Source organism: Lentinula edodes (genome assembly GCF_021015755.1).
Source record: "Lentinula edodes strain Le(Bin) 0899 ss11 chromosome Unknown C8R40scaffold_47, whole genome shotgun sequence".
Classification (NCBI taxonomy): Eukaryota; Fungi; Basidiomycota; class Agaricomycetes; order Agaricales; family Omphalotaceae; genus Lentinula; species Lentinula edodes.
This window is the reverse complement of record NW_025764353.1, coordinates 340,492-364,163: the sequence shown is the minus strand read 5'-3', so window position 1 is coordinate 364,163 and position 23,672 is coordinate 340,492. Positions and strand designations below refer to the sequence as shown.

The 23,672-nt window shown below is 45.4% G+C and overlaps 9 protein-coding genes across 9 annotated transcripts; 2 read left to right on the top strand and 7 right to left on the bottom strand.

Moving 5' to 3' along the window:
- Nucleotides 1-2,736: 2,736 nt before the first annotated feature.
- C8R40DRAFT_1057558 (uncharacterized protein) lies at nt 2,737-3,157 on the bottom strand (the record flags this gene model as incomplete). The annotated part of the gene is made up of 2 exons (XM_046225157.1): nt 2,737-3,020; nt 3,076-3,157. Coding segments are annotated over 2 exons (366 nt in total), but the record flags the coding sequence as incomplete, so codon positions are not given.
- A 1,192-nt stretch (nt 3,158-4,349) lies between these two features.
- C8R40DRAFT_1175943 (uncharacterized protein) lies at nt 4,350-8,121 on the bottom strand (the record flags this gene model as incomplete). Its single annotated transcript, XM_046232418.1, has 17 exons — nt 4,350-4,508; nt 4,566-4,807; nt 4,860-5,000; nt 5,065-5,124; nt 5,173-5,296; nt 5,350-5,479; nt 5,539-5,887; nt 5,927-6,091; nt 6,142-6,147; nt 6,211-6,272; nt 6,349-6,472; nt 6,529-6,736; nt 6,783-7,030; nt 7,509-7,595; nt 7,668-7,755; nt 7,834-7,943; nt 8,007-8,121. The coding sequence occupies 17 exons, from the start codon at nt 8,119-8,121 to the stop codon at nt 4,350-4,352; spliced, it is 2,418 nt and encodes an 805-aa protein (XP_046081348.1).
- A 114-nt stretch (nt 8,122-8,235) lies between these two features.
- Nucleotides 8,236-8,924, bottom strand: C8R40DRAFT_1175942 (uncharacterized protein; the record flags this gene model as incomplete). Its single annotated transcript, XM_046232417.1, has 2 exons — nt 8,236-8,553; nt 8,664-8,924. The coding sequence occupies 2 exons, from the start codon at nt 8,922-8,924 to the stop codon at nt 8,236-8,238; spliced, it is 579 nt and encodes a 192-aa protein (XP_046081347.1).
- A 313-nt stretch (nt 8,925-9,237) lies between these two features.
- Nucleotides 9,238-10,227, bottom strand: C8R40DRAFT_1127752 (uncharacterized protein; the record flags this gene model as incomplete). The annotated part of the gene is made up of 5 exons (XM_046229069.1): nt 9,845-10,227; nt 9,757-9,782; nt 9,662-9,701; nt 9,560-9,600; nt 9,238-9,452 (listed from the first exon to the last, which is right to left on the bottom strand). Coding segments are annotated over exons 1-4 (333 nt in total), but the record flags the coding sequence as incomplete, so codon positions are not given.
- A 1,608-nt stretch (nt 10,228-11,835) lies between these two features.
- On the top strand, nt 11,836-13,453 carry C8R40DRAFT_1213112 (uncharacterized protein; the record flags this gene model as incomplete). The annotated part of the gene is made up of 6 exons (XM_046233209.1): nt 11,836-12,222; nt 12,299-12,334; nt 12,594-12,651; nt 12,686-13,155; nt 13,275-13,353; nt 13,434-13,453. The coding sequence occupies 6 exons, from the start codon at nt 11,836-11,838 to the stop codon at nt 13,451-13,453; spliced, it is 1,050 nt and encodes a 349-aa protein (XP_046081345.1).
- Nucleotides 13,454-15,630: 2,177 nt separating this feature from the next.
- Nucleotides 15,631-16,835, bottom strand: C8R40DRAFT_1020111 (uncharacterized protein; the record flags this gene model as incomplete). The annotated part of the gene is made up of 6 exons (XM_046222988.1): nt 15,631-15,700; nt 15,780-15,962; nt 16,023-16,150; nt 16,204-16,488; nt 16,543-16,676; nt 16,739-16,835. Coding segments are annotated over 6 exons (897 nt in total), but the record flags the coding sequence as incomplete, so codon positions are not given.
- A 1,332-nt stretch (nt 16,836-18,167) lies between these two features.
- C8R40DRAFT_995303 (uncharacterized protein) lies at nt 18,168-18,482 on the bottom strand (the record flags this gene model as incomplete). Its single annotated transcript, XM_046236767.1, has 2 exons — nt 18,168-18,289; nt 18,377-18,482. Coding segments are annotated over 2 exons (228 nt in total), but the record flags the coding sequence as incomplete, so codon positions are not given.
- Nucleotides 18,483-20,287: 1,805 nt separating this feature from the next.
- Nucleotides 20,288-22,249, top strand: C8R40DRAFT_1175938 (uncharacterized protein; the record flags this gene model as incomplete). Its single annotated transcript, XM_046232416.1, has 7 exons — nt 20,288-20,318; nt 20,376-20,692; nt 20,742-20,783; nt 20,830-20,895; nt 20,946-21,021; nt 21,075-21,332; nt 21,390-22,249. 7 exons carry the CDS (start codon nt 20,288-20,290, stop codon nt 22,247-22,249), a joined length of 1,650 nt encoding a protein of 549 aa, XP_046081342.1.
- Nucleotides 22,250-22,884: 635 nt separating this feature from the next.
- C8R40DRAFT_1213109 (uncharacterized protein) lies at nt 22,885-23,588 on the bottom strand (the record flags this gene model as incomplete). The annotated part of the gene is made up of 2 exons (XM_046233208.1): nt 23,539-23,588; nt 22,885-23,479 (listed from the first exon to the last, which is right to left on the bottom strand). A coding segment is annotated over exon 2 (240 nt), but the record flags the coding sequence as incomplete, so codon positions are not given.
- Nucleotides 23,589-23,672: the final 84 nt, after the last annotated feature.

Here is a 23,672-nt window from a genome sequence, read left to right as displayed (position 1 = left end):
AATGGCGACAATAAAGAGCGGACCAAAGAACTCTAAGTCCTGAGGTCAGAGTAGAGAGCGCTTCAAGGCAACAAGCCTGAAGCCTTAAAGGACAGAGAGGGACAAATAAGGTTGATCAAAGTTGATAATTAAACTGAGGAACTATAGTACAGGTACAGAAGTATTTATACCTACTACTCGGCATATCGGAGCAGAGCGCCAGATTAGCTACTACAGGTTGTACGTATAGTGCCTTCAGGATAGAGAATAAGACAATCAAAAGGAGACTAGGTAGAAAGGGAATGTGTAGCGAGAAAGAACAAGTAAGGAGAGATTACAATGAACAGTGGATCTCGGAGTACCAAGCACCAGAGCAAGGCGCCAAGGCACACTTTGCTATTCAAATGTTAAGTACTTCATTATACTTCTTATTGACAACAAAACAAACAATAATCCTTGTAATATCTCTGCAAAATGGTTATGTCAATAAATTTTAGTAAGTCAATATAATGGCCTCAAATTGGGCAACAAAAGCTTCTGACCCTCGACACTGTAGTTTATCCTCCTTTGTTGTTAAAATATCCATGTTTATTTGCTTATTATGGTCCATCAACATACGTTGACGTGACTGTTACTCATTAATTTCTTCATTTCACTGAGTGTCCTGGGGACTTGCAACATGGCAGCAGTGTTGCTACAAACTGGCCTCAAATACTGTTTGGTCCTTTGTCACTGATATATAGAATTCGTGGTATATATAATCTTAATGCATTGTCGGATATCACTCCAAGCATCAACTGACTTTTGCTTGTTTCGAATCAGTATATGCAGCTAAATACTCTCAATTCATCCTTTGTTGTTTTGCTACTCGAGTCCGTTTCTATGTCGTTTTCCATATTATCAAGCCAGCAGTACTTCCAATGTTATTCACTATTGATGCTCTTGTAATATATATAGCCTGAAGCATATTTCCGTTATGTTTGCTGATCAATAAATGGCCTCAATTTAAGCTATTCAAGTTTTACATTTCAAATCTAGATAGAATAACTCCCCCGTGTACAGCCTGTGGTTTATGTTCTGTGCCTGGTAGTCAGTATAAATCCCCTTTTACTATCGCAATAGTTCTCTGGTTTGATTGTCAACCCTAATCATCTCAGATCAACTTGAGTTTCGCTCAGCACATCACCTTAGACTCTTGCTCTATTTATAATACCCAGATCATCTTGTTTGTTCCTTGTCATCCCAGTATCACCAATGTTGGGGTGGCTACCTCTCGTCATTCTCTGTCCGGGGGGACTTGTAACATAGTGGCAGCGGTGTCATTAATAACTTCACTACTGTCCTAATTATCATTGCTGAAGTACGGGATTCTTGATATACATGAACTCAACATATTCCAAACTCACAAGTGCAGATATACAACAGATTTGCTCTCTGTCAAGACAGTTACAAACCGTCAATCTTATTTCCATTGTTATATCCAAGTAGTATCGTGATGCATGCCACAGTATCCATTGCCCTTGTATTTTCAATTAAACTGTCTGCTATATGTTATGTTGTCACATTGAATGTATGCTACATGTTCTGTTTATGGTGGCCTGCGGCCAGACTAACGTCCCTGAACCCCTAACCGAAACCCAATCCCTAACGGCTTCGCCCTTGAGAAGTCTGTTGTGCGCTGCGCGCTTCATCCCACTTGCCATCATTGTTTGTATCTTTGAAATATGTTTCTATCAGTTGGAGCCTCCTGCTCTGGACAACATCATTTCTCCTCACTTTCTTGCTTTCAAATAGACACCTGCAGCCAATTTTCCTCCATCATCATCATACATATCCAACTTAGTGGAATTAGTCTACAATAATATGACTTGCTCAACTTTGTAATATCTTTCAGACACATCATTATTTAGTAACACACACATGCTTCCCCTTACTTTGTAATGAGAGCATTCTGCACAATCAGAAATGCTCAATCCTCTTCCAAGTGCTTATACAAACCTAGCAATTACCGCGTAAAATTATTGTACAACTTTGCTACTAACCGTAAATCAACTTGTAGCTATTACCACTCTATTTAATGCAATGATGTCAGCATTGTCAATAAAAACAGTCAACTTGTAACTCATTATATGTTGCTGTGATTTGGATCAAGTTCAACAAGTTTATGAGTAGCAAGCAGTATATGTAGACCAATACTCTCAACCTGTCTTTTGTAACTGTTTTTTTTTTTCCAATCCCACCTTTAGTTCTTTCTGCAGCATCAATTTGATTGCTATATTGTGCCAACCAAAATTTGCTTTGCATGCAAGTGACAGAATATGAAACATGCAAATGGAAGAAGGGTGTTTCTTCTTGGTACATTGCAAAGATACATCTTTCAAGCATTTTAGTGGAAGGATAGACTGTGCATTGTTGACCTCTTCGGATTTCTGAGCTCAATATGAGTTTGGCTATAGGCCATGTATCCCCTGCTATCCAAGGCTATCTGTAAGTATAGTCCTAAGTATGTTTTTTTGTTTGATATTGACGTCTGCCTGTCTTAGCACAATATATCAGTGAATAGTCTTGGCACTCTTTTTAGAGTACTTCTGAAACCATTGATGTTAGGGACAGTCTGTTCGTACTCGGAGGTCATTCCTCAATTGCTCCGTCAGTGGTAAGCTCAAGCTCAGTCTGCCGGGAACTAGGGAATAGTCTGTCAATGACTGACTATGACCGCAAACCCTCTGTCGATGGAGTGGCGAAGCTTATTGCTACTCAAAAAAGGTCCAGGCTTTCAGAACAAGGCAAAGGCGCTTGAATGGGCATGGGATCTGTGCGGGTAAGGTCATAACAATGGTACCGCCAGAGCATGAAATGATGAATCATCTTGTTCCATTTCCTTGAGACGAGGCACAGCCGGAGGACAATGTCAGTTATAGGAAAGCATAAAAGGACGCAAGGAGCGAAAGGAGGTGAGAGTTTACCAAGCACATCATATGTGGATTTGAGGTACTTTTGGAGTAGGAGCATTTGGAGAGAGGCATTGCCGGGATGAAAAGCTTGCGGGACCCAGTGAGTATTTGTTTCTGTAAAAGGAGTTACAGTATGACTCACCATCGAGTACGATACCAATTAATCTTCCTCGAGCTTCCCTCCCCATTCTTCTAACAACCTTCCTTACCTGCTGCTTGTCAAATATGTACTCTTTCTGGAATTGTCGCGGCCTAGTCCACGGAGTACCGCAACTAGTTCACCCCCATCCCCGTCATCGAAGTCATCCTCCTCATTGTCGGATTCATACCCCCTCCATCTAGCCCAATGTCTTCATTCGCCTTTAGCACCTGGACTTCTACAATTACTACACAAGTATCTGCCCCCGTCAAGTAGGCCGTCAAGTTCATCTTGACCATTTCCAATGAGCAGTCCTCGATTCCCAGTCCTACTGCCCCCACCTCGGTTCTGTAGCTGCTCCCTAAGCATCCGCACTTCAGCTTGTAGCTGGGCTACACTACTGTGTCATGCACGTTCCAAGAGACATTTGTATGACGTAAGTTTGCGGTTATGGAGAGTATTACTTTCATTGAGAAGCGAGGTGGTGCACTCACGCTTAGTAGATATATCCCTCTACTATCATCTTAAGCGGTACTGAGGGTCTGTCTTCGAAGCTTGATCCTCCTCCGGTGGTGTCTGCGACCATTTGATTCATTTTTTTCATCTCTTTATCCTACGCATTAGAAAACCAGCCTCAGTCGTGCGGCGGGAAATAATGAAAATCCATTTTCGGACTACCAATTGTTACATGACCATTACCGCTCACTGTGTGTCCCACAACTTTGAATAAAGCCCATGCGCTATACTTCAAGACTCAAAGTCATTTGGTGTTGCGCTTTCCAACGAATTCATCCAGGGAATAGCTGAAAATGCAAGCTTTGCGTCTCATTTCGACGAGGAAGTGGCGAGGTGGTTTGGTGTTGCCATTATACTGGTAGGAAAAGTCTGCGCTAGGAACTTCAATGCAGTCACTGCAGGGAAAAGTGAAATACCTCTGCCTATGTAACGTCACAATCTCCCAACAAGCCTTTTAACCCTCTCCGTGTTCTTAGCGTAATGGTACCGTCTGAGCCACCTGTAGCTAAGACACCTAGGTGTAAATATTCCTATTCACGGAAAGCAAGCGCGGTTATAGTTGATTGTAGAACATTGTAGTTGGGCAGTATTGTCAAATCCAACACCGCGATGGACGAGCATTTATGGTATGCAGGCATAATTTTAATCGCGAACAAGTTGCAATATAACCCTTCATGAAAGTAAGAGAAGATTGAGGGGAAACATTCCGCACAAAGACATACCGTGCTTTCATTGATATCAATCCAAGAGACCGTAGATTTTTATCCACCTTCTCCATGCCAAATGGACTGAACGTAGACCGCCCGATTAAGATTCCACAACGCCATACTTCCATCCCTCGACCCACTCACAATCACAGACCATGCCCGACACGCTGCGACACTGACAACCTCATCTGTATGAGCCCGCATGATATGTTCCTGGGAGACATTCAAAGGGAGGTGGCCGCCCGCGCATGACATTGTCCAAAGCCTGACCGTGTGGTCACTTGATCCTGTAACCAGATTATTTGAATAGCAGAAAGAGCCTTCGATGACTTGTACAACTTTATGGTCTACTACTACCCGGACTTCTTTAGCACCGGTACAAGACGTGGCCCACTCAACTTCAAGTTCGTGCGGATGCCATGGGACAAATAAAACTCCTGCTGGACAAGGTAGGATCTTTTCCCCTATCATGTCCAAGACCAGGCTGGTGACTGGAACGTTGGGACCCGAGTCTGGTAGCAATCATGTGTGAGGACGCATACTCCGTTTAGTCAATGAACTAACCTTTGAAACATCTGCTGACCTGCACGAGAGGATGCGCATCGTCTTCGATACCATGAAGAGTCCCAATAGGCAAGATGGGAACATCATAATTGTAATGATTAGGATGTGGAGTCGTGAAGAGCTTCCGGGGCGTTTGTCCAACTACGTGCGGCGCAGCATTAGTAGGGTGTTGTGAATAGTAGGAATCAGTTATTTCAGCCCTTACAATTATGGATAATGCCAACAGTGGCTTCACGTTCCAATTCATCCATGATTGAGCCAAGGTCTGTTACAAAAGTCAAAAGCGTGACAAGAAGAGTAGACTCGCGCGTACCAATAGACCCTTCATATGAAAGAGGGTGGAAAACGTTCAAAGCAGCTGGGTCTCGCAGGTTGTGTCCCCAGATCAGGTCAATCCATGCAGGTAGATTCTTGCTGATGTAGAGGCTTTCTGAAGCCTGCGTAGGAAATGGTCACAATAAGAGTGAACAAGTAATTTGTTCGTACGTACTTTATGATTCATGATGATGATGAACAGCCAGGGATCTTGCTTTGCCCAAGGTGGCAATTTCACGTCATGTATCCGCTCGCCAGTATTCTGCTGGACTCTGCTGGACTCCGAAATCAAGGTTGGAGGAATTCTCCAGAAACCTAAGATTAGGTTCAACAGTAACCGGAAGACGAGATAGAATGTCCTTACTTGAGGCAGTTGAAGAATTCGAGAATGAGTTCTTGAACGTCACCTCGAACGTCGCGAGCCACAGACTCGTATGCCTGGGCTATGTCACTATTTGACCCTGTTATTGCTAGCCCGTCTAGCGTGTATACATGCGTCCGGCCTATAATAAGCAGCCCGGCTGTAGAGGAAGTTATTAGAGACTGCGCAGAATACCGTAAGCCTGCCTCAGCTTGGGGAAATATACTCACATGGGGATCTACTCCAGCAACCCTTGCCACAGTACCCACAGATTCAATGACATCTTCTGGTTCTAGTTCAGTGATGCTTGTCTTCTGAAATTTCTTCCGCCAATTGGCGATCTGAGCGAGATCTGAGCCAAGGGAGATAGTTCAAGTGAGAAAATATTCACCTTCCATATCTGTTAAAGAAATCTTGTAACTTTTCGCCCATGGTGGTACTTCGACAGTAACGACAGAGCTATTATTGGTTTCAGGAACCACAACGTCTTGGATGCGATGATATTCTTCAACGGGAACATTCAGAAGATTTGTTGCTTTCAGGCTCCAGCTTTTTTCTAATGCCAGAGGGTCAGATGGCGGTTTTCGTTACTTGATTATACATTACCTGACCCTATGAGGACCCTCAATTTCATCTAACCACCACAAATTAGGCTCTTGACAAGCCATAACCCACACTGAGCAGTCAGCATGAGCGTCCATTCATACAGACGAGACACTTGTCGACGATTCTCCCGACTAAAAGAAGGATACTTCAACTACTTGGTATTGAGGATGTTCTTTGTCCACAAACCCTCTTTAAGCAGCTACGAACAATTGGGTGCTTTGTTGAGACTGAAAAACAAGATGGAACGTCCCATTTGAGGCGTGAAGGCTCAGAAGACTTTTGGTGAGCTCCTCCAGTGTAGACTCTGTAGTCCAGCTGTATTGGCTTCGCTCTAGAATATTTTATTATAGTTAGAATTGAACCACTGCCTAATAGCATGAACCATACTATCCACATCCTCTGCCATTTCACAGTTTCTAGCAACAATACTCAGACCCGCCTTCAACCGTGACGCGGAGAGTATAGGAGGCACCATTTGCGCACAGGTGACAACATATTCCGCAGGCTCAGCACTCCTTTGGCCATTAGCTGATAACCCCCCTAAGAGAATCGAGCGCCACTGCATTAACTTTGGGCCCCCAGCAGGTCCGTAGAACTGTCTTTAGCACATTCCAACCGGAAATCTACTCAAACTGGCGTACAAAAGAAATGGAGGTGCTCATGCTAATTCCAATAACGGTGAGGATCTGAGCTCCTACCAGTGCTGAAGGTTCATCTCCAAATAGAAGGAGGCAGATACGGGTGATAGGAGGGGCAGAAACAAGTTTGGTGTAACACACGGGATTGGATAGTGGAGAGGTCAGGATGACAAGCAAGTGTTCAGTTTTTTCACATCCGTCTTTGAAATCGAGCCGTGAAATGATGAAACGAGGTGAGCCGTCTACGACATCTGAAGCAAAAGTTGAGCAAAATAAACAATGGAGCATACAACATCCAACTCATCTTCCAGCAGATTAGCAGATAAATACGACACCAAAGGCTTGATTGCATCATCCTTCGTCCACAGCGCTTTTGCACCAGCTTTCGGCACGTCCATCAAGAAGGGCAAATGAGAATCCGAATTCTCAAAATCCGGGCCATGGACATCACTGTACCAATCCGTCTGTAACACAAAAAGCATTCTCCGTACTAGTCCAATTTTGGCGAACTGCTGTTTGGCGTTGAAACTTCTATATCAACTTGATTCGAGGAGAGTAAGAAAATGTTCCAAGTGAACTCGTTAAAGGTCTTTTTGGGTATGTGATCATAGTTCAAAATCAAGTAGTCACAGTGTTAACGATGGGTTGATTGGCTGTGGCAGGATAAGCCAAGGATTGAGGAAGGATGGAATATGGGAAGAACATACTCTGGAGACCGGAAATTCGGACCTAAAAACTCAAAAATCGTGTCAAAGCTGGTCATGTTGATCCTATCTGCCTTGGAACAAAGCGTATCCGCAAGGATGTCATAGCCACCTGGTAGAGAAAATAGGGATCGTCAGTTAAATGAAACGCGACGAATGAACTACATGGAACCACAAAACGCACGTAACCATTCTATATCTTCCAAATTCTGCCAACTGTTCTTCATCCCATCCGTCACCACACCAAGTGCTGTAGAAAGTTCATGGGGAGTCTATCAGGAATAAATGAGATGTATCGGTGAAATCATGGAAAATATGGAATTACCCAAAAGCCAATCCCATGAACACACCTTCGCAACCTCAACTAATCTCAACGCGACAGCTGCTCCTCCAAGCCTCCGAAGTGCATTGTCAAAGCAATTGGCTTTTATCACAAAGGCATCACCGTTCACAATGAAGTCTTTACTTAGATCGTTCTCCGTTGCCAGTTCTGTGCGTTCATTCCCATATGCAGTTCACTGACCCTGCCCACTCGCTGCCCCATTCCCATATCTACTGCCATATGCACTTCTCTGTCCGCAAATCAAACCACTCCTCTGTCCATTTCCTCCAACAGCGCCTCCTCCAGTGGGGCCCATCGTTGACCACCCGCTCTGCCACATTGCAATCCCTCAAATGATAGGTGGGTGACTGAAATGGACACTGAGCTGCCCGTCCCAGATATAGATTCACCAGGACGTGTGCTTTCAGATCTAGTCCTTGATGGGGTCAAAAAGATCATACATATCTGCGGACCTGTGTGGGCCAGCATCAATACACACAGCGACAGCTTCCGGAAGGAGTGCAGCACTTCTAGACAGTTGCCCAAGGCCAACGGCGTAAACAGCAGCAACAAGGTCGGCTGCAATCTTGTAGGGTGGAATTTGCAGCATGGGAAGGTGCGCGAGTAATTGAAACTGTCTGTAGGATTGGCGCGAACTCGGGGATTGTCCATAGGTCGGAATGGATAGAGTTAGAGGGTTGACGGTGAAACACCAACATGAACCAGGTTCAGATGCACCGAGAGAAAACTAGGGACGTGAAGGACCGGCGAAATGTAATACGATGTAGAAGTGTAACGTTGAGCAAGACTGATCATGAAGAAAGTGAGTTTGGAGAATTCAAGAAAGAATAATCGTACCTGTCCATGAGATCTGGGGGGGACGGAGGTGATCGTTCTCCAGAGGGTTCGTGGATCGACGTCCATTCTCCAAAGGCTATGGGTAACGGCTGTAGGGGATGCTCCAGAGGGCATACCGGTCACTGTGGCTGACTCTGGGGCTTTGCGTTCAATCAGAAGATTGAGCAAGGTAAGCCCAGAAGTTTCTCCTTGCCATCTCGAATAGTGTTCATTGTCAAAATTGGTTTTGAGGTGGCCATTGGAGCATATACCAGCGCCCATTCGATAGACCTTGCAAGTTGTAATTTTGTCAATTGAAATTTTCACTTAAAGAAATCCTCGTACTGTTGTGAACTATCTATCATTGAAATCTAGTGCAGAAATTGAATTGTCCAGACTCAACTTACCTAGAAAAACGGGTGAATGCCAGATATTCCAAGGTGAATTTTGGAAACCAATCATTGATTTGTCCACCCTAGCCGGGAATACTTGCTAGACAGACAGAACGGAGCCTTTCGGAAGCGATGTCTCCTGAGAACTGTATCATGAACATGAATGAACTTACTTCAGCCTTGGACCAACGACAGAAAGACAGATACCTGCGTATGAAACCTACAAACGTTAATTTGTTGAATTGGATGTAACGTCTTATGAGGAGGGAAAAGAATGGAAGATGTCAAGTTGTAGGGTATCAGACGACTCTGAACAAATCAGGGACAGTCTGACAGATTTAGATTGGTGCCCCAGCTTGATCAACAAGTGCTTAAAGCTGCAAAGAACTCGAGGACAACAAATTTCAAAGAAATGTACCGGACTACAGGTATTTCTTCACGCATCCGAGGCATTGCGAAGGCTGAAAGATAACAGTCGATAATTCATGTAATGGTTTGAATGTATATGTAATAAACTTACCAAAGACTTTCTGCATCCTCGAGACATTGCTTATCCTTGGAAATATCTAGAAGTGAGGCAGTTATAGGGAGCTTCATTGCCACATAGATATAGATCAAATCACTCACCTGCTCCCCAATCAGAGGCTGCAGTCGCGCATGATGTGACTATAAGTACAACCCGAAGTTGAGCTTCAGTAATAAACGCTAAACTATGAATTAACTGTTTTCTCCAATCCTTTGACACAATCTATATTCGATCAAAATTGAAATTTATAGAGGTGGGTTATCAACAGAGGAGAGGACACTAACCAAAGATATCACTGACACCACATGAAGCACTATCACTCGCAGACGTAGGTGTAGTTGAAGCCGTTGTAGTCGTCTCTGTTGAATTAGGAGCAGGCTCCTGAAGCATCTTGACAACCGCTGCTTGAGCCTGAGGTATCTGCCCATCGGTGGACAAGGCAGAAGCCATGATAGTGACCGAAGCTAGAAAGGCACCTAAGGCAATAGTGCGCATGTTTGATGGGCACATAGGTTGAGATGATTCGGGGTTGATGTTGATGATTAGTAAGAGGTATTGAACGGTGACCAGCACGCAGTTGGAGAATTCGAGTGGGGAAAGTCGTCGAGCTCAAATATACTATACCCGTTTTCATGATATTAAATAATCCACGGTTAGGAGAAAGAAGAAAGAGAAGTAAGTGAAATGGGCGAAGACCGAAACCCGCCCCGACATGACCATAGCGTCACTGTATCTAGAGATACAATCAGCGCTGACATGGTGAAAAAAGACGGGAGAGTCATGGAATCCGGATGCTTTCTCGTTTTGCTGAGTATTGTTTCGTACAATCACCCAAATGATAAGACAAATAAAATTGAATGATACAAATGATGACGAACAGCGCCGTTATAGCGTGGATAGGTTGAACAGCACTGCTATCGCATCGATAGAGCGCTGACGGTTTCCTCATTTGCCACACACGGTATCAGCCTGTATTAGCCCAATCACGTTCGGATCCGCATCAACTTGAACGGAAATAGTGTAGGTAACCAATAACACCGATAAGCTCTTCTTTTGGGGCCTGAAGAAGCTAAAATGGTTACCACGTTAGAGAGGTGACACGGAGTATATCCTAGGCTTGTTTTTGATGGTCTATAACTGCTCTGACGAAAAGTGTTCAAACAGGATAGTAGATGTAGATGTAAGTGCCGTAGACCACATTTCACCATATCGAGTCCTATATATCGAGTTAGACCACGCCACATCAATAGAGAAATAGATGACTTACCTTTCAAAGGTCCATGCCAAAATTGCAATCCTTTCTTTCGAGAACTTTCCCCTCCTCCGGAAAATTGGCAACCTTTAACCTCACAATTACTCCAAACAACCAAATGGTTCTGCTCTTTGTGATCCGATTCCACATTTGAGACGATATACCAACGTATGTAGCCAAAAAATATCTCATAAACTTGGTTCTCCGTCATGAGTCGTTGTATCCACGGCCCAGTGCATCGAGCCAGTTTTGGGTGAGATTCGCGAGGTGGTTGGATAATGAAACTTTTGAATCAACAGTGTATCGTATCGATACGGGTCGCTGCGCGCAGAGCTTGAAGTTGGACAAAAAGCACCTCGGGATTTGAAATGAAAAACTCACTCGACAAGGATCCAGACTGTTCAACATGACCTTGCATCTGCAATGCGGATCATCGGGCTCTGCTCTGTCACAGTCCTTGACCTAAGTGATCCAACGCTTCGGGGACAAGTGGCGAAATGAGGAATGACCAAACGAACTTTGGCCTTGGGTTTGTATTATGATTCGTTCATATTGTTTACTATGGACACGAGACTAGTGTTCAGCCTCTTAGCCGGGGACCTTGACGCACCCCGACGAGAGAAAGGTTTGTGGGAGATCACAAATGGTTGTAACATCTTTGACGCGGGGTGGGTACGGAACAGGACAAAACATTTTGACGGCGGGAGTTGGGCGAAGAGGAGAGGGATTGTGGTTTGAGGAATCGTAGAAATAGCAGAGATCATCCTTATGAGATAATGTGTGCAACCAAGGGACGGCCTGAGTTGCTTAATGCACGAGTCTCTGTCGTAGTGATAGATAAAAAGATGTTGCCTAGATATGGAAGGCGGCATTCAGTAAACATTGCTTCCGGAGATAGAGAATCATGTGATCTGCTTAGGCGCTCTTCGGCTTCCTGCATGCCCCTTCCAAAATTAAGCTGCTGCAAAGAAAGTTCATCGTCAGTCGTAACATTCCCAAAATAGTCCCCAAAATTCCTCTGCAATGTTTCCGGGCAACATATTGCCCTCGCTATCGTATACGCCTGAAAATTGGGTCGACAATAACTTGAAAAACTTGGACGACAACGGAACTATTGACGTTACAAACAGATCGCTGGGCCGCCTTTACATTGGATCCTGCGAGGTCAAATATAAACCAGAGGATGTGGTCTTACAAAGCTTAACCATTCTCTTCGATGCTGTAGTCGCTCCTGCAAAACAGATATCCGTTTCAGTACAAATGTTCGGCTTCCTAGTCAACAGCAGTGTCGCCATGTACTCAGTCCAAGGTTGTAGTCCACGATTAGACGCGTTCAGCAATATTTTCACGAGAATTCGGGTGGACCACAAACAGTCAATGGAGGAAAAACTAGGGCTTTCAAAGCAGAATGTTATAGGAAAGTCGCATAATCATTCTCCGGAAAACGATCCAACGCTTCGTATACGATCTTGCACATCCTTACCAGTTTAACTTGAACGACAACCAGAACGATGTCAATGATGTGCGTGTCACTCTGATACCTCTTCTTCTCCGACCAATTGAGATCACTGCCGCAGGCTCATAAACAACATGAAGCATATTCTTGCTTTAGATCCTTGTAGGCGCTTTACCTTTGGGACGACTATTGAGAATCGAACTGCTCGACCCTAGTTTCTCAGTTGCGCGACGTTACTAGGGACAGAGTTGTTTTATTTTATAATGGTATGCTAGGGGCTCCTTCTTGCGAATAAACATCTCTCAGTTCGTTTGTATTATTATAGGAATGGCACCAAGTCGTCAGAATATTTTTCCTTGGCATTCCCATCCTCGATCGCCGTGGTCCGCGATCCGACCCTTACTTTTTCGCACCTAGACAACTCCCGCCAAAGACAATACAAGATTGAAGTCGATCGGGAGGTTTACACCACAATCGACGTCTTATCCGACTCTGCAGCAGATAGCCCTCTAGGTTGTGGTACTAGAGTATGGAAGGTGAAGGACTCGAGCGGAAGAACACGTATCCTGAAGGATGTTTGGCTGAAATTGAATGGCCAGGAGGGGCACAGAATTCACCAAGCCATTTTAGCAGATACGAAGGCCCTCAACGTAGAGGAGAATGACGATTTTGACGACCAACTCAGCCAGCGTGTGCTCCGACCCATGGCGTATTGCAGAGTTCGAATAGGCAACGAAGAAGATTCCACTAATACTGTCATGGGAGGTGGCTACGATTTGGATAACACCATAATCATGGTCGAACCCGTTACCTTCCAACAGCTGTTTTCTGTAGAGCCTAGAGGACGCATGATCAACATTCTGCTTCACAATCAGGCTCCGCTGTTGGTCCGGATCCGCACCCTGCAGCTGAACACCCTCGTCCACGTCGAACGATCCTCAACATAGGTTCAAGCAAGAATCACCAGGCAATTCATCACCGCTACCACTACCGCATTGCGTTCAAGAATTGCGCGACAACGATCTACGACGAACGAAGTTTGGATAACACCCCAGGCTTCCGTGCAGTAGTCGATGTTATCAAAGGTCCGCAGAACGTTTTGACAAACATTATCTTCTACAGGGATCTAACCATGTCTGTCCTAGCTCTGTATGTCCTTTATTAGGCTGGATGGGTGCATCGTGATATCAGCGGTGGAAATGTTTAATTGGTATAGCGAAGGAAATATAGGACTCATAGGTTGAGTATGCCACTCGGCGTACGGATTGCACACGCATAATGTCCGCACAGTATATACTCTATGTTCCTTCCAGTCTTCACAACTCAGTATTGCTTGGCCAGGGAACGCCAATTGCCGCGGAGATTATCAGTAACGCGTACCTCTTCAGGACCACCGCAAGCGATTTGGAGCTGTTCGAAGAACTTGATTTTAATTTTATCAGAAATCAGAACGTTATCACAACCTCTGTTGTAGTTGTTAAGCCCACCTTTCCTTTCGCCTACAATCCTCTGCATGATCTGGAGTCTGTGGAGTGGATTATTGTTTATGTTTCTTCAATGACAATGAGAACAACTGTTCGCCAGACCCGATGTATAGCCAACGCATGATGGACGTTTGGATGTTAGTACCCAGCATTTTCCTTCTTTGCAAAACTACGAAGATTTACCAGATGCGAAAGATTATCTATCCCCCTCCTTTGCTCCTGCCTCAACATTCCTCTCAGAACTCGCCTGTCTCCTAATTTCGGGGTATACAAACTGGGAGAAAACCTACTCAACAAAGATAAATGGTCAAAAAATTTTCGTCCGTCAGAAATTTGTTGGATGTCTCAGTAGCACTATATATTCCAGAATTTTATACAGAATAGCTATATACATGATTCTCCCATCCCCATTGCTGTCCACAACATGTTTGAGTGTCCCTTTCAACATTAAGAAAAGATTGTCTACCTGCGCTCCTGCGCTAAGGCCAAAATAGCAATCCTATCACCAGGTTGCAACGCTCTGACCAGCTCATGGCCAAAGCCCTCACGTCCTTTGATACTTCCAGTGTCTCGAGGCCCTTGTACCTCCCCTTCAGTCCAAATGACTGAATGATACTGCTTTGTTTGATTACCAAGTTTGTTTGAGGCAATGTGCCAACGAATGAAGCCTGCGAAGACTTGATCAAAGTGTGGTCTGGCGTGACTCGCTGGGTCGACAGGTCCCTGCAACGCAGCGGGAAGCCAAATCAGGCCGGGTTGGCGGGATGCCTTGATGATGGTGGCTTCGTACCAGGGCGATGGGCTTAGATTAGTTGCTACGCATAAGAAAGTGAACAAAGGAATATATGAGTACTAGAAGGACTTGCCCCAGACTAGATCGTGACCTTGCATATTCAACTGCACTTTCCGCACTCTCCTTTGTCCCAAGCCCTGTCCTACAAAACTCAAAGTTCTCGGTATCGGTGGCAAAACAAGATAACACCAAGCCAATTTGAATCCCTGACCAAGAGCTATCCTTGCGTCCACCCGTATCTGTTTAGATCCTTCAACGTGAATACAAAGCTAGTATTCAGCATCTGCAATAATGACATCTACGAGCTCTAGCGGAAGAAAAGTTCAGAGGAGATTCCAGACGAGTCGGACATCTCCTTCGCTGGGTGTGTGGTGAACAGACCGAGGCATTTGAATGTGTGGTGAGGGTGAGTAGGGGGAACAGATAGCTGTGTGGGGTATATGAGTAGCTATGAGTAGATGACACTGCAGATCTTAAGTATAAGAGTTACTGTGAGATTCCGAATCAATTCCGAATGCATTCGTAAGTAATGTAAAGACCATTCATACACAATACCTGAGCGTTCTATACAGAATGATAAATATCGATAGAGGCGTTATAGACGTGATTCTCCCATCCCCATTGCTACTCAAGATGTGTAAGTTCCGGCAACATTCGCCAGAGATCGTCTTACTCTTACCTCTGCTAATGCCAAAATTGCAATCCTATCACCTGGCTGTAGGGCTATGACCAACTCATGTCCAATGCACGAGGAAGAGGAAAGCAATCATGAATGTAAAAAATGAAAAGATGACAACGGATGTCAAAATGTGGGGTTTCGCTCTGTAACTTCGATCTCTCTAAGCTTTGACTCGCTTATAAAACAAAACATAAGCCTTTTGGTTCTGCAAAGGAGAGAACATTAGAAAAGGGTTATTTGGACGGGTGAGGTTCGGATACTGACCACGACCTGCTTCGCATCGACGTTCTTTACCGAAATGTCATTGCAGTAAAGCCATCCACCCCGCGATGCAACAAATGCAGTATCTAGAACAGGTGGTCATCAGCGGATTGATTGATATAGAGAAGAATATGCCCACAATGTCCCCACTACTCAGGTTGCCATAATGGTTCGTAACCCCATAGAGTTCATACTTGTACGGTCCCACCTGTATCCTTGGGTCGGTCATCCCTCGACATGACACCATTCACCATCCCTCCGTTCAATAACGATTGATCTGCGCCCACTGGCAACGGCGGAGGCATGAGTTCAGTCAAATCCAATCCCTTGACAGGAAAATCGACGAAGTTATCGATTTTATCACTGAACCGGCCATTGACTTCGAATCGCTTGAGATGGATGACAAGGACAGGGGGGAGACAAGCAAGGGACAGGGTCTTGGTTGCTGGGCGCTTGGTCTTGCAGCGCGGGCAGTCCCTGGATTTGATTGACTGGTGAGCGACGTAGTAGATGGACCGAAAGATATTGTCAGCTTACCACGCATCATCCCCTTCCATGACTTCGACGTTGAAGAACGCCTTTAAACAATTCTGTAGAGGGATTTTACCACTACGGGCGGGCACCGGTAAAGATAGTATCGAGAATGCATTATAGGTCGTGGATGTCTATCGAACACAATAAATGCAACGGTCTAACACACGAGTCACGTACAACTCACCTTCTCGCATTTCATACACCTCAGCTGATTCCTGAACATTCCTTGAAAGAAATCTACAATGATACTATCATTGCTCTGCCGCCAAACCTGCCATTCGTACTCTCCTGCAATCTGCTGGGGTAGGTTTTCTAATCGTTCCTCTTCCTCGGGCGTCCGGGTAATGGGTTTGCGCGCCATGATTCTGTTGGTGTCTTCATGGATACCGTCGAGGAGGAAGGAGAGGAATTCCCGGGAGTCATGTTGAGAAGTGCCAATGTATTGTGCATTGAGGGAACAAAGTGTGCGCTATGAGATGTCGATAAATAAAGGACAGATTAGGTCGTAAGTAGCATTACTTACCCGGAAATCGTTCGCAGTGATATACGGCATATCCCCATGCCAGATGTCATGTACGAGCCTCGAAAACGCCCTCGTCAGCTGCCCTTGCGAGTTCATCTTGTTCATGTAGTTAATCGCAGTTTTGAGATCAACCTCTGCCAAGGTGAAATGAGCCAGTTAGTTTTAGAGAAAGAAAATGACAAGCAACGGCACTCACCAGTAAAAAACCTCGCAAATGGTACTGTTGCACTCAGACACTGTATCGGCGCATTCATATAACATGTATTCCCCATATTCTTTAACCCAGATGTTCCAATAGGCGAGTCTGCCCAATACCTTGGGGGCCATTCTGCGCTCTGCAGACGAGGGACAGGATGCAGGGGGCTTAATCCCAACTTCTTTAACGCAGTGGAGGAAATGCCTGAAGGAGCGATACTTGTCGAGGATGGGGATGAGAGCGAGGAAGGGACAGGGTAGGAGGGGGTTGTGGAACCAGCACCGGTCGTAGATGATGAAGGGGGAGTCGGAAATCTCTTGATGCTATCTTGCCTTTCCAGCGTGCCAGCAGCAACGGCTGGTGGCGGTCGTAGAATGGGATGAGTAGAAGATAGTTCAGGATAGTCAATCGTTGTCCAAGGGATTGTAGATATGCCATTCACTGCTCCATTAGCATTGTATCCATTGTAGCCACCGTATGTATTCATCCCATTTATCCCGGAACTGCTGGGACCATTGTATGCATTCATTCCACTTGTTCCTCCTATGCCATTCGCATACCCTGGCGATCCTAATCCAGGAGTCGAATACCCCGGGCTGTTCATCCCACTCAACGCCAATGCTTCCTGACTTTGATGAATGTAATCGCTCGTCCTTCTCCTCGACACAGACGGGTTGATAGACGCTTGTGGTGGAAGTGGTGGTGAGGCAATTCCATTCATACCATTCATACCATCAAACGGAGCTGGACTTCTTGTCGTAACAGAAGATAAGGATGCCGAAGGAAGAGAGTACGTGGAGATCGACGGGTAAGTGATGGGCGTAGCACCATTCAAAATCTTCGGCGCCAGGGCGCCTTCAGGTAAAGTAGACATCGGTCCAGATGCGCCTAATGGTGTTGCCCCGGTCACCATGGAGGAGGACGACAAAAAGGACGTTCTGCCTGTAGTAGGAGGCCTTTTCATACCATTCCCCGATAAATTTGGTGACAGTGGTGTGGATGGTCCAAAAGTGGGTGTTGCCCTCCCCGATCTAGACAATGAGATGTTTGGTGCCGACTCTGCTGGAGCCCTCGAGTGGCTGCTACCCAAAGTAGCACTTTTATCAACAGAGTGATTCACCTTATGACCCATCCCTGCAGCACCAGGACGAGACGGACTAGTAGAAGCGCGACTTCTCGATCCATTGGATCCAGGATGTTGCAAAGAGAAAGTAGCAGAAGGTGTAGAAATTGCAGGGGAAGCCAAAGGACCTCCAGGTGCAAAGGGATTTCTCCCTTGTGACCCTTGAGGTGATATAGAAGGCGGCATCGGTGGTGGTGGCACGGAGGATGAGTGAGCTCCGTTCGTTGCAACGCCATTGGGTGTGCCGTTAACTACCGTAGTTGTTCTGGCAGCAGGACCATTAGACGACATACCCGACTCTGATATGCCAAACTCCTTCACCCAGGCCTCGTACCATCCGACAAGCATCATCGGCATCCTTCTCAATGTTTTACGGAACTCGCGTTCCCAGATAGCACGAAGCAGCGTCGACATGTCAGGGTTGCTTGCTTCACTCGTTACATGGCTGCCTGGAACTGGAAAGGCGCTTGGAGTTGATACAAGCGATGACGAAGGTTTAGACGGCGGGGTAGAACTGAAAGAGGTCGATCTCTTGTCATATAGTACAACAAGGTCGAACTTATGACGATTGTTGAAGGCAGATGCCTCGGATGTGGGGGCGAGGGAGAGGGAGTCTTCAATTGAATACGATGTTACACTGGATGACAATGATGAATTCCTGAAGCCGGGGAGGATGGAGGAGAAGCCTCACCAGTTCCATTGGTGTTGAGCTCTTTCAAGTCCTTGATCGACCAATTCGATCTCAGACTCAATGTTGAGCCCATACGCCTCAACAACCTGCCTGACCTGGCAGAACCAACAGATCGGTTGGAATTAGTGCTCCTTCCAGTAGGGACACTAGGAAGTGTGAACGGTGTTGAACCGTCTAATCGCCCATCGGATTCGTCTAGCTCATCAATGCTCGGAAATTGGGCATTGAACGCATTGTATTCCGATGAGGTGGAAAATGAACGAGTGGGAAGAGTAAGTGAGGAAGATGGAGAAGACCCTGGGGACGGTGGACCGAATGTAGATGGTGAAACGAAAGCATGCGAGTAGATTGATGAATTTGATGCGGAGATGGATGAGGTGGATGCAGATGCAGGGGATGATCCAAATAATATAGAAGTACTAGTGAAACTGGACGCAGTGTTCGAGGTTGCCGTTGATGATGATGAGGAAGATGTCGACGAAGAGGAATGAATAGGATTAATAGTCGATGATCCTGGAACAGTCGAAGGGGCAGTCAAGCCTGTTAACGTAGACAGCGCTGCTGCAGTCGAACCCGAAGACGATGAAATGGTAGAGCTTGCACTCATCCCACAGCAGTCATGGAAAGTCTCGAAGCTTCTTCTGCAAGTTGTTCAAAATTGGAAGCATTCTGAGCATTATAGAAGCTACCCATGAACGTTTGGAAAGAGCTCAAGGGCTCGGTTGTTGCATATCATCCGGCTTCAATTCCGGGGTGAAATGTGTGGACGGATGGGTAAGAGGAAGGACGTGCAATGATGGTGGAGGTATCCCTGAAGGAAGGCTAGAATACAGAATTGGTATAGCGGTAGCAGTGTTTGAAGAATCAGATTGTCGCGGGTTAAGAGGACTGGGTGCTAGGTTTCAACCTTGGTAGAATTCGAGCTGAACGGCAAATACACCGTGATCTACCCTATCATGGAGATAGGATAGTCGACCCAAATATAACCATCCTGCCAAGACAAATTCATCAAAAAAGGACCTCGAAGTAACTGCAAGGCACATACTAGTCTATTGGTCCCAACGTACAAGTCCGCCGCAAGGATTGCAGAAGCCGAAGCTGTCGTCCCAAATTCCGAGAGCGATTCAATTCCATTCCACAATACCACTATCTCAAGAGTCCAAACCAGGTACAAGATGAAGAATACTGCTATGGGCTGGGACAATCCACCATCCGATTATGGCCGAAACCTCGTCGGAGTGTATTCTAGGCCACGAATTCTTGGAACATGGAGTTGGGGGATGGCGAGTGAGGTTTGCATTGCAGTATTTGTCTATAGCCACAGCGAAGCTTGCTCTTGCCCTCAGTACAGATCTACGTTTCCTGATATGCCCCAAGGACCGACGCGATCTTGTTTGATTCAGCCGGGTGTCTTGTGGAGAATCGGTTGAGATTATCTGTGAAATGGTTTTAGAGAGGGGTTGAATGGATTTATGGCATAAAACATACCAACAGGAAAGGTTCAAAATGGTTCTTGGGGACGGACGAAATATATTGGAATGATGGAGTAATTCAGGCCAGTTGTTTGGTCCTGTTTTCATGGTGTTCTTTTGTTTTCATCCTTCAACTCAAGCACTGCACTTGGATTGTCGAGCTGTTTTCTTAATAGTAAGTCATATTTTCCTCTCTTTCTATATGGCTAAATCTTACCGACTTCTGGCCTAAGTTGCCTAAATTGCCTAATTACTAAGATCTTATGTCGGGTGAATCCAGTAGTGGTCATCTAGGTATCAAGTGCTTCGGTCAAATGAATTAAATTCACTAACCTGTCTGTCTATAATAAGTGGCATGTGTTGAAAATGGGACCCGGATTGGTTTTAAGATTGACGGTGTTCAATTTACCGCCAAGTTCACAGCATCTGCCGCAGACCCAGATATGACCGGCGGATTGGACAATGAGTTTGGCGATGTACACTATAACACCAGTAATAGTAGGTACTGGGTGAGGTCTGAGGCTGGTTGGAGGGTGCAAACTCCCAATGTTGCCTTTGTCCACCCAGGAAGTGGCCGCCGTAAGCTGACCTGGGATCGGAACAACAAACGGTGGCGGGATCACTATCAGAATTCAGGCAGGATATCTGAACATCCTGAAGGAATTGTGGTGTGTGCTCATGATCTCCCACCATTAAGCGATACTAATGTATATTCAGTCAAGGACAGTAGCTAAATCTGAGAATACAGGAGAGAAAAAGGTATTTCGTTCATTATTGTAATTTCTTTTTGACGAATTTCAAACAGAAAAGGGTTTCGAAAAGGAAAAGGGTATCTGGGGATGAGTCGGGTAAAGAGGATAATGCTATAACTGTGAGTCATTATTTTGCTCAGTTTTCCTTTAATCTCACAATTTCCTTCAGAGGCTAGACAAGGGCAAGGGGCGACAAATCGAACCAATGCAACACCCAGAGACTGCTCCTGGTATCAACCAGAATGGTAAAGTCTTCTTCGTCACTGTTTATAGTTTTATGCTGAGATATTTATCTTAGATCTATGGTTTGAGGTTCATAGATACTGGTCAAGTCAGCACTGCAGACATCCTGTGGTGGAAGAAGTCGCCATAGAGATTTTAGATCTTGTAAAAGAGCTTCCTTTAGTACGGCCGAATGAATCCAGGATAGTAAAAATTGCACCTAGCTATGAGTTGGGGGAATTCCATGAAAGCTATCTTTTCCAAGATATCATAGCTTTGGCAGCGGCTGAAATATCAGTGGCAAATCTAGGCAAGGCTGACAAAGTCTCAATCAGTGAGTTTCTTTAACATTTTTCAGATTGTGGTCTTATATTATGTTCATGGCTCTTAGGTCACGTTTTAGCTAACTTTGCTGGAAAGGACAAGCTAACCAAAGATGACGCTTACTACTCAATAGTGGAACTTGAGCCAAAGGCCCTATCTGGTGGCTTTAGAGACTTGGAGTTCGAATGGGCGGACCACTCTTCATCAGGGATCATTTTTGACCCCCGTATTCCACCGGTAATCACTTTCACTCAAAACGGTGCATTCACGCTTCCTCATACGGATGGTATGGGATCTTCAATGAGAATCGGCCACCTTTCAGGTGCCAAACTCTGGATTCTGTGGCCTCCTACAGAGAAGAACTTGGCGATTAACTTCTCGCAATGGTTTGAACCAGGAGTATACAAGGGGGGTGAGTTGGGATGGTTTCTTCAGAGACTAGAGAATCCCGAGCTCGTACTATTCGATGGGAATATCACTGTTGACCTACCCCCATGCACCATTCATGCATGTCTCTCACTCACTCAGAGCTCACACGTTGGTCAATATTTTTGCCGCTCGGACGGGTTTGACACAGCAAGATTAGTTAATCATCTATTTTCTGAGAAGTGGGGTGGCCTGATGGATCATTGGAAAGGTCAACAACGTGAATGGAGGAGGCTGGAGGGGGAGATCGGGGAGGGTCTTGAGGGTGAGGCGTCCAGGAGGCAGCTCAAGGATGCCATGGCTTACCATGAGAAGTGGAACAGTCAATCAGTAGCAGAGTTCAAAATATGGAGGGATGTAATTCTTGAAAAAGATGGGAATAGCTGGAAGAGGATTGCTCAATTAGAGCAAGATTCAACTAACAAGAAGGAGATGATTGAGTGGATTAGGGACCTTTACAGAGCTTGTAAACGTGTGAAGAGACCTGATTTTATTGAATAGGTAGATTTTGTGTACGAGTAAACTGTACGTAGAACAAGAAGACCTATCACAGAGACTACGGTGTATAAAATATAATACTGCATACCAATAGGGTGTTCAGAGAGCAGTGCACCTATAGGATTTCCCGGATTTATAGCCACTGTGGACCGCCGTTGGACCGATTGTGTTTTTGGTATCCCGATATCAGAGCAGGTAGGGTGTAGCGATTGGAAGAACGGAGGACAATCATCCACTGCAGAAAGTGGCGCATCCGAGAGTGAGGTCGGATGTGAAGACAAAGTTAGCATGGAAGATACAGGGTAGAATCATAGTGGTATCAGAGGAAGGAATTTTTGTGGATATCAAGAATCTGTCCAATACGCATGTACCTGGAAAAGGAAGTGCATAATCTGAATTCAAATCCGAACCAACAGCTTGAGATGATTGTTAGCCAGAGAATGCAGGGGAATCAAATAAAAGCCCTTGTACATGACGCATCTCCTTCAGACCTCCCACTTTGGACACGATACAGAAACATTGGTCGCGGGCTTCTGGCATCATCCAGAATTCAATCGGTTCCTTTTCATCGGATGGAACATTGGGCTGGGGGCACATCAAGCCTGTTGGCAATCTCTTGCAACAAACCCTCCCCCATCTCTTATAGAACCTGATTCGTTGAAGCACGGGAGGTCTTGGCCAAATCCTCCTACGCAGGGAGCGATGACTCGAAAACTTTCATCATGAAAGTCAGGGTCAAGCGCTTTCTTTGCCTTGGCCTTGGTCGCATCGACTTTCCTCTTCCATTCGAGATATCGCTCGGGAGGAATGAACTGACTATTTGCCTCATTGATGGTAGTTGGGAGTGGAGCGTGGGTCAGATCAGAAACGAGAGCCATGAGAACGGATAAGTCGAGGTTGATTCTAGTAGTGGGCTCAATTATGAGAGAAGATGGATGAGGAATAGTGCTTGGTTGAATAGTCTGCGCAATACAAGGGTCTGTATTTCAAACGTGTAAGGCAGAGAGTGATCCATGGAATTATTCCTTCAAAAGAAGGATGAGAGTGGGACCGGCAAATGAACCAGATTCATCTTCGCTGCAGATACAAGCAATCTGCCCATCCACAAGACCGAATTGTCCAATTCTTCTTGAACTAAGCTCGGCCGAAAATCTTTTTCCCAATGATGATTCTTCATCCGTTAAATAAGAGTGGATTTCACAGAATTCAGCCAAAATTCTTGGATTTGTGATGCTGCACCACTATGGGGAATCAGAGAAATAAATACTTTAGAATCAAAGATGGTACCGCACGTATTAACCCTGATCCATCGCCTACCACAATCAGCCACAATATCAACTTTGGTGCCTTACGTACATGGCTTGTTATTACTGACATCCTCCGCCGCCGTCACGGAAAGGGACTTGAAGGTGCTACCATATCGAAA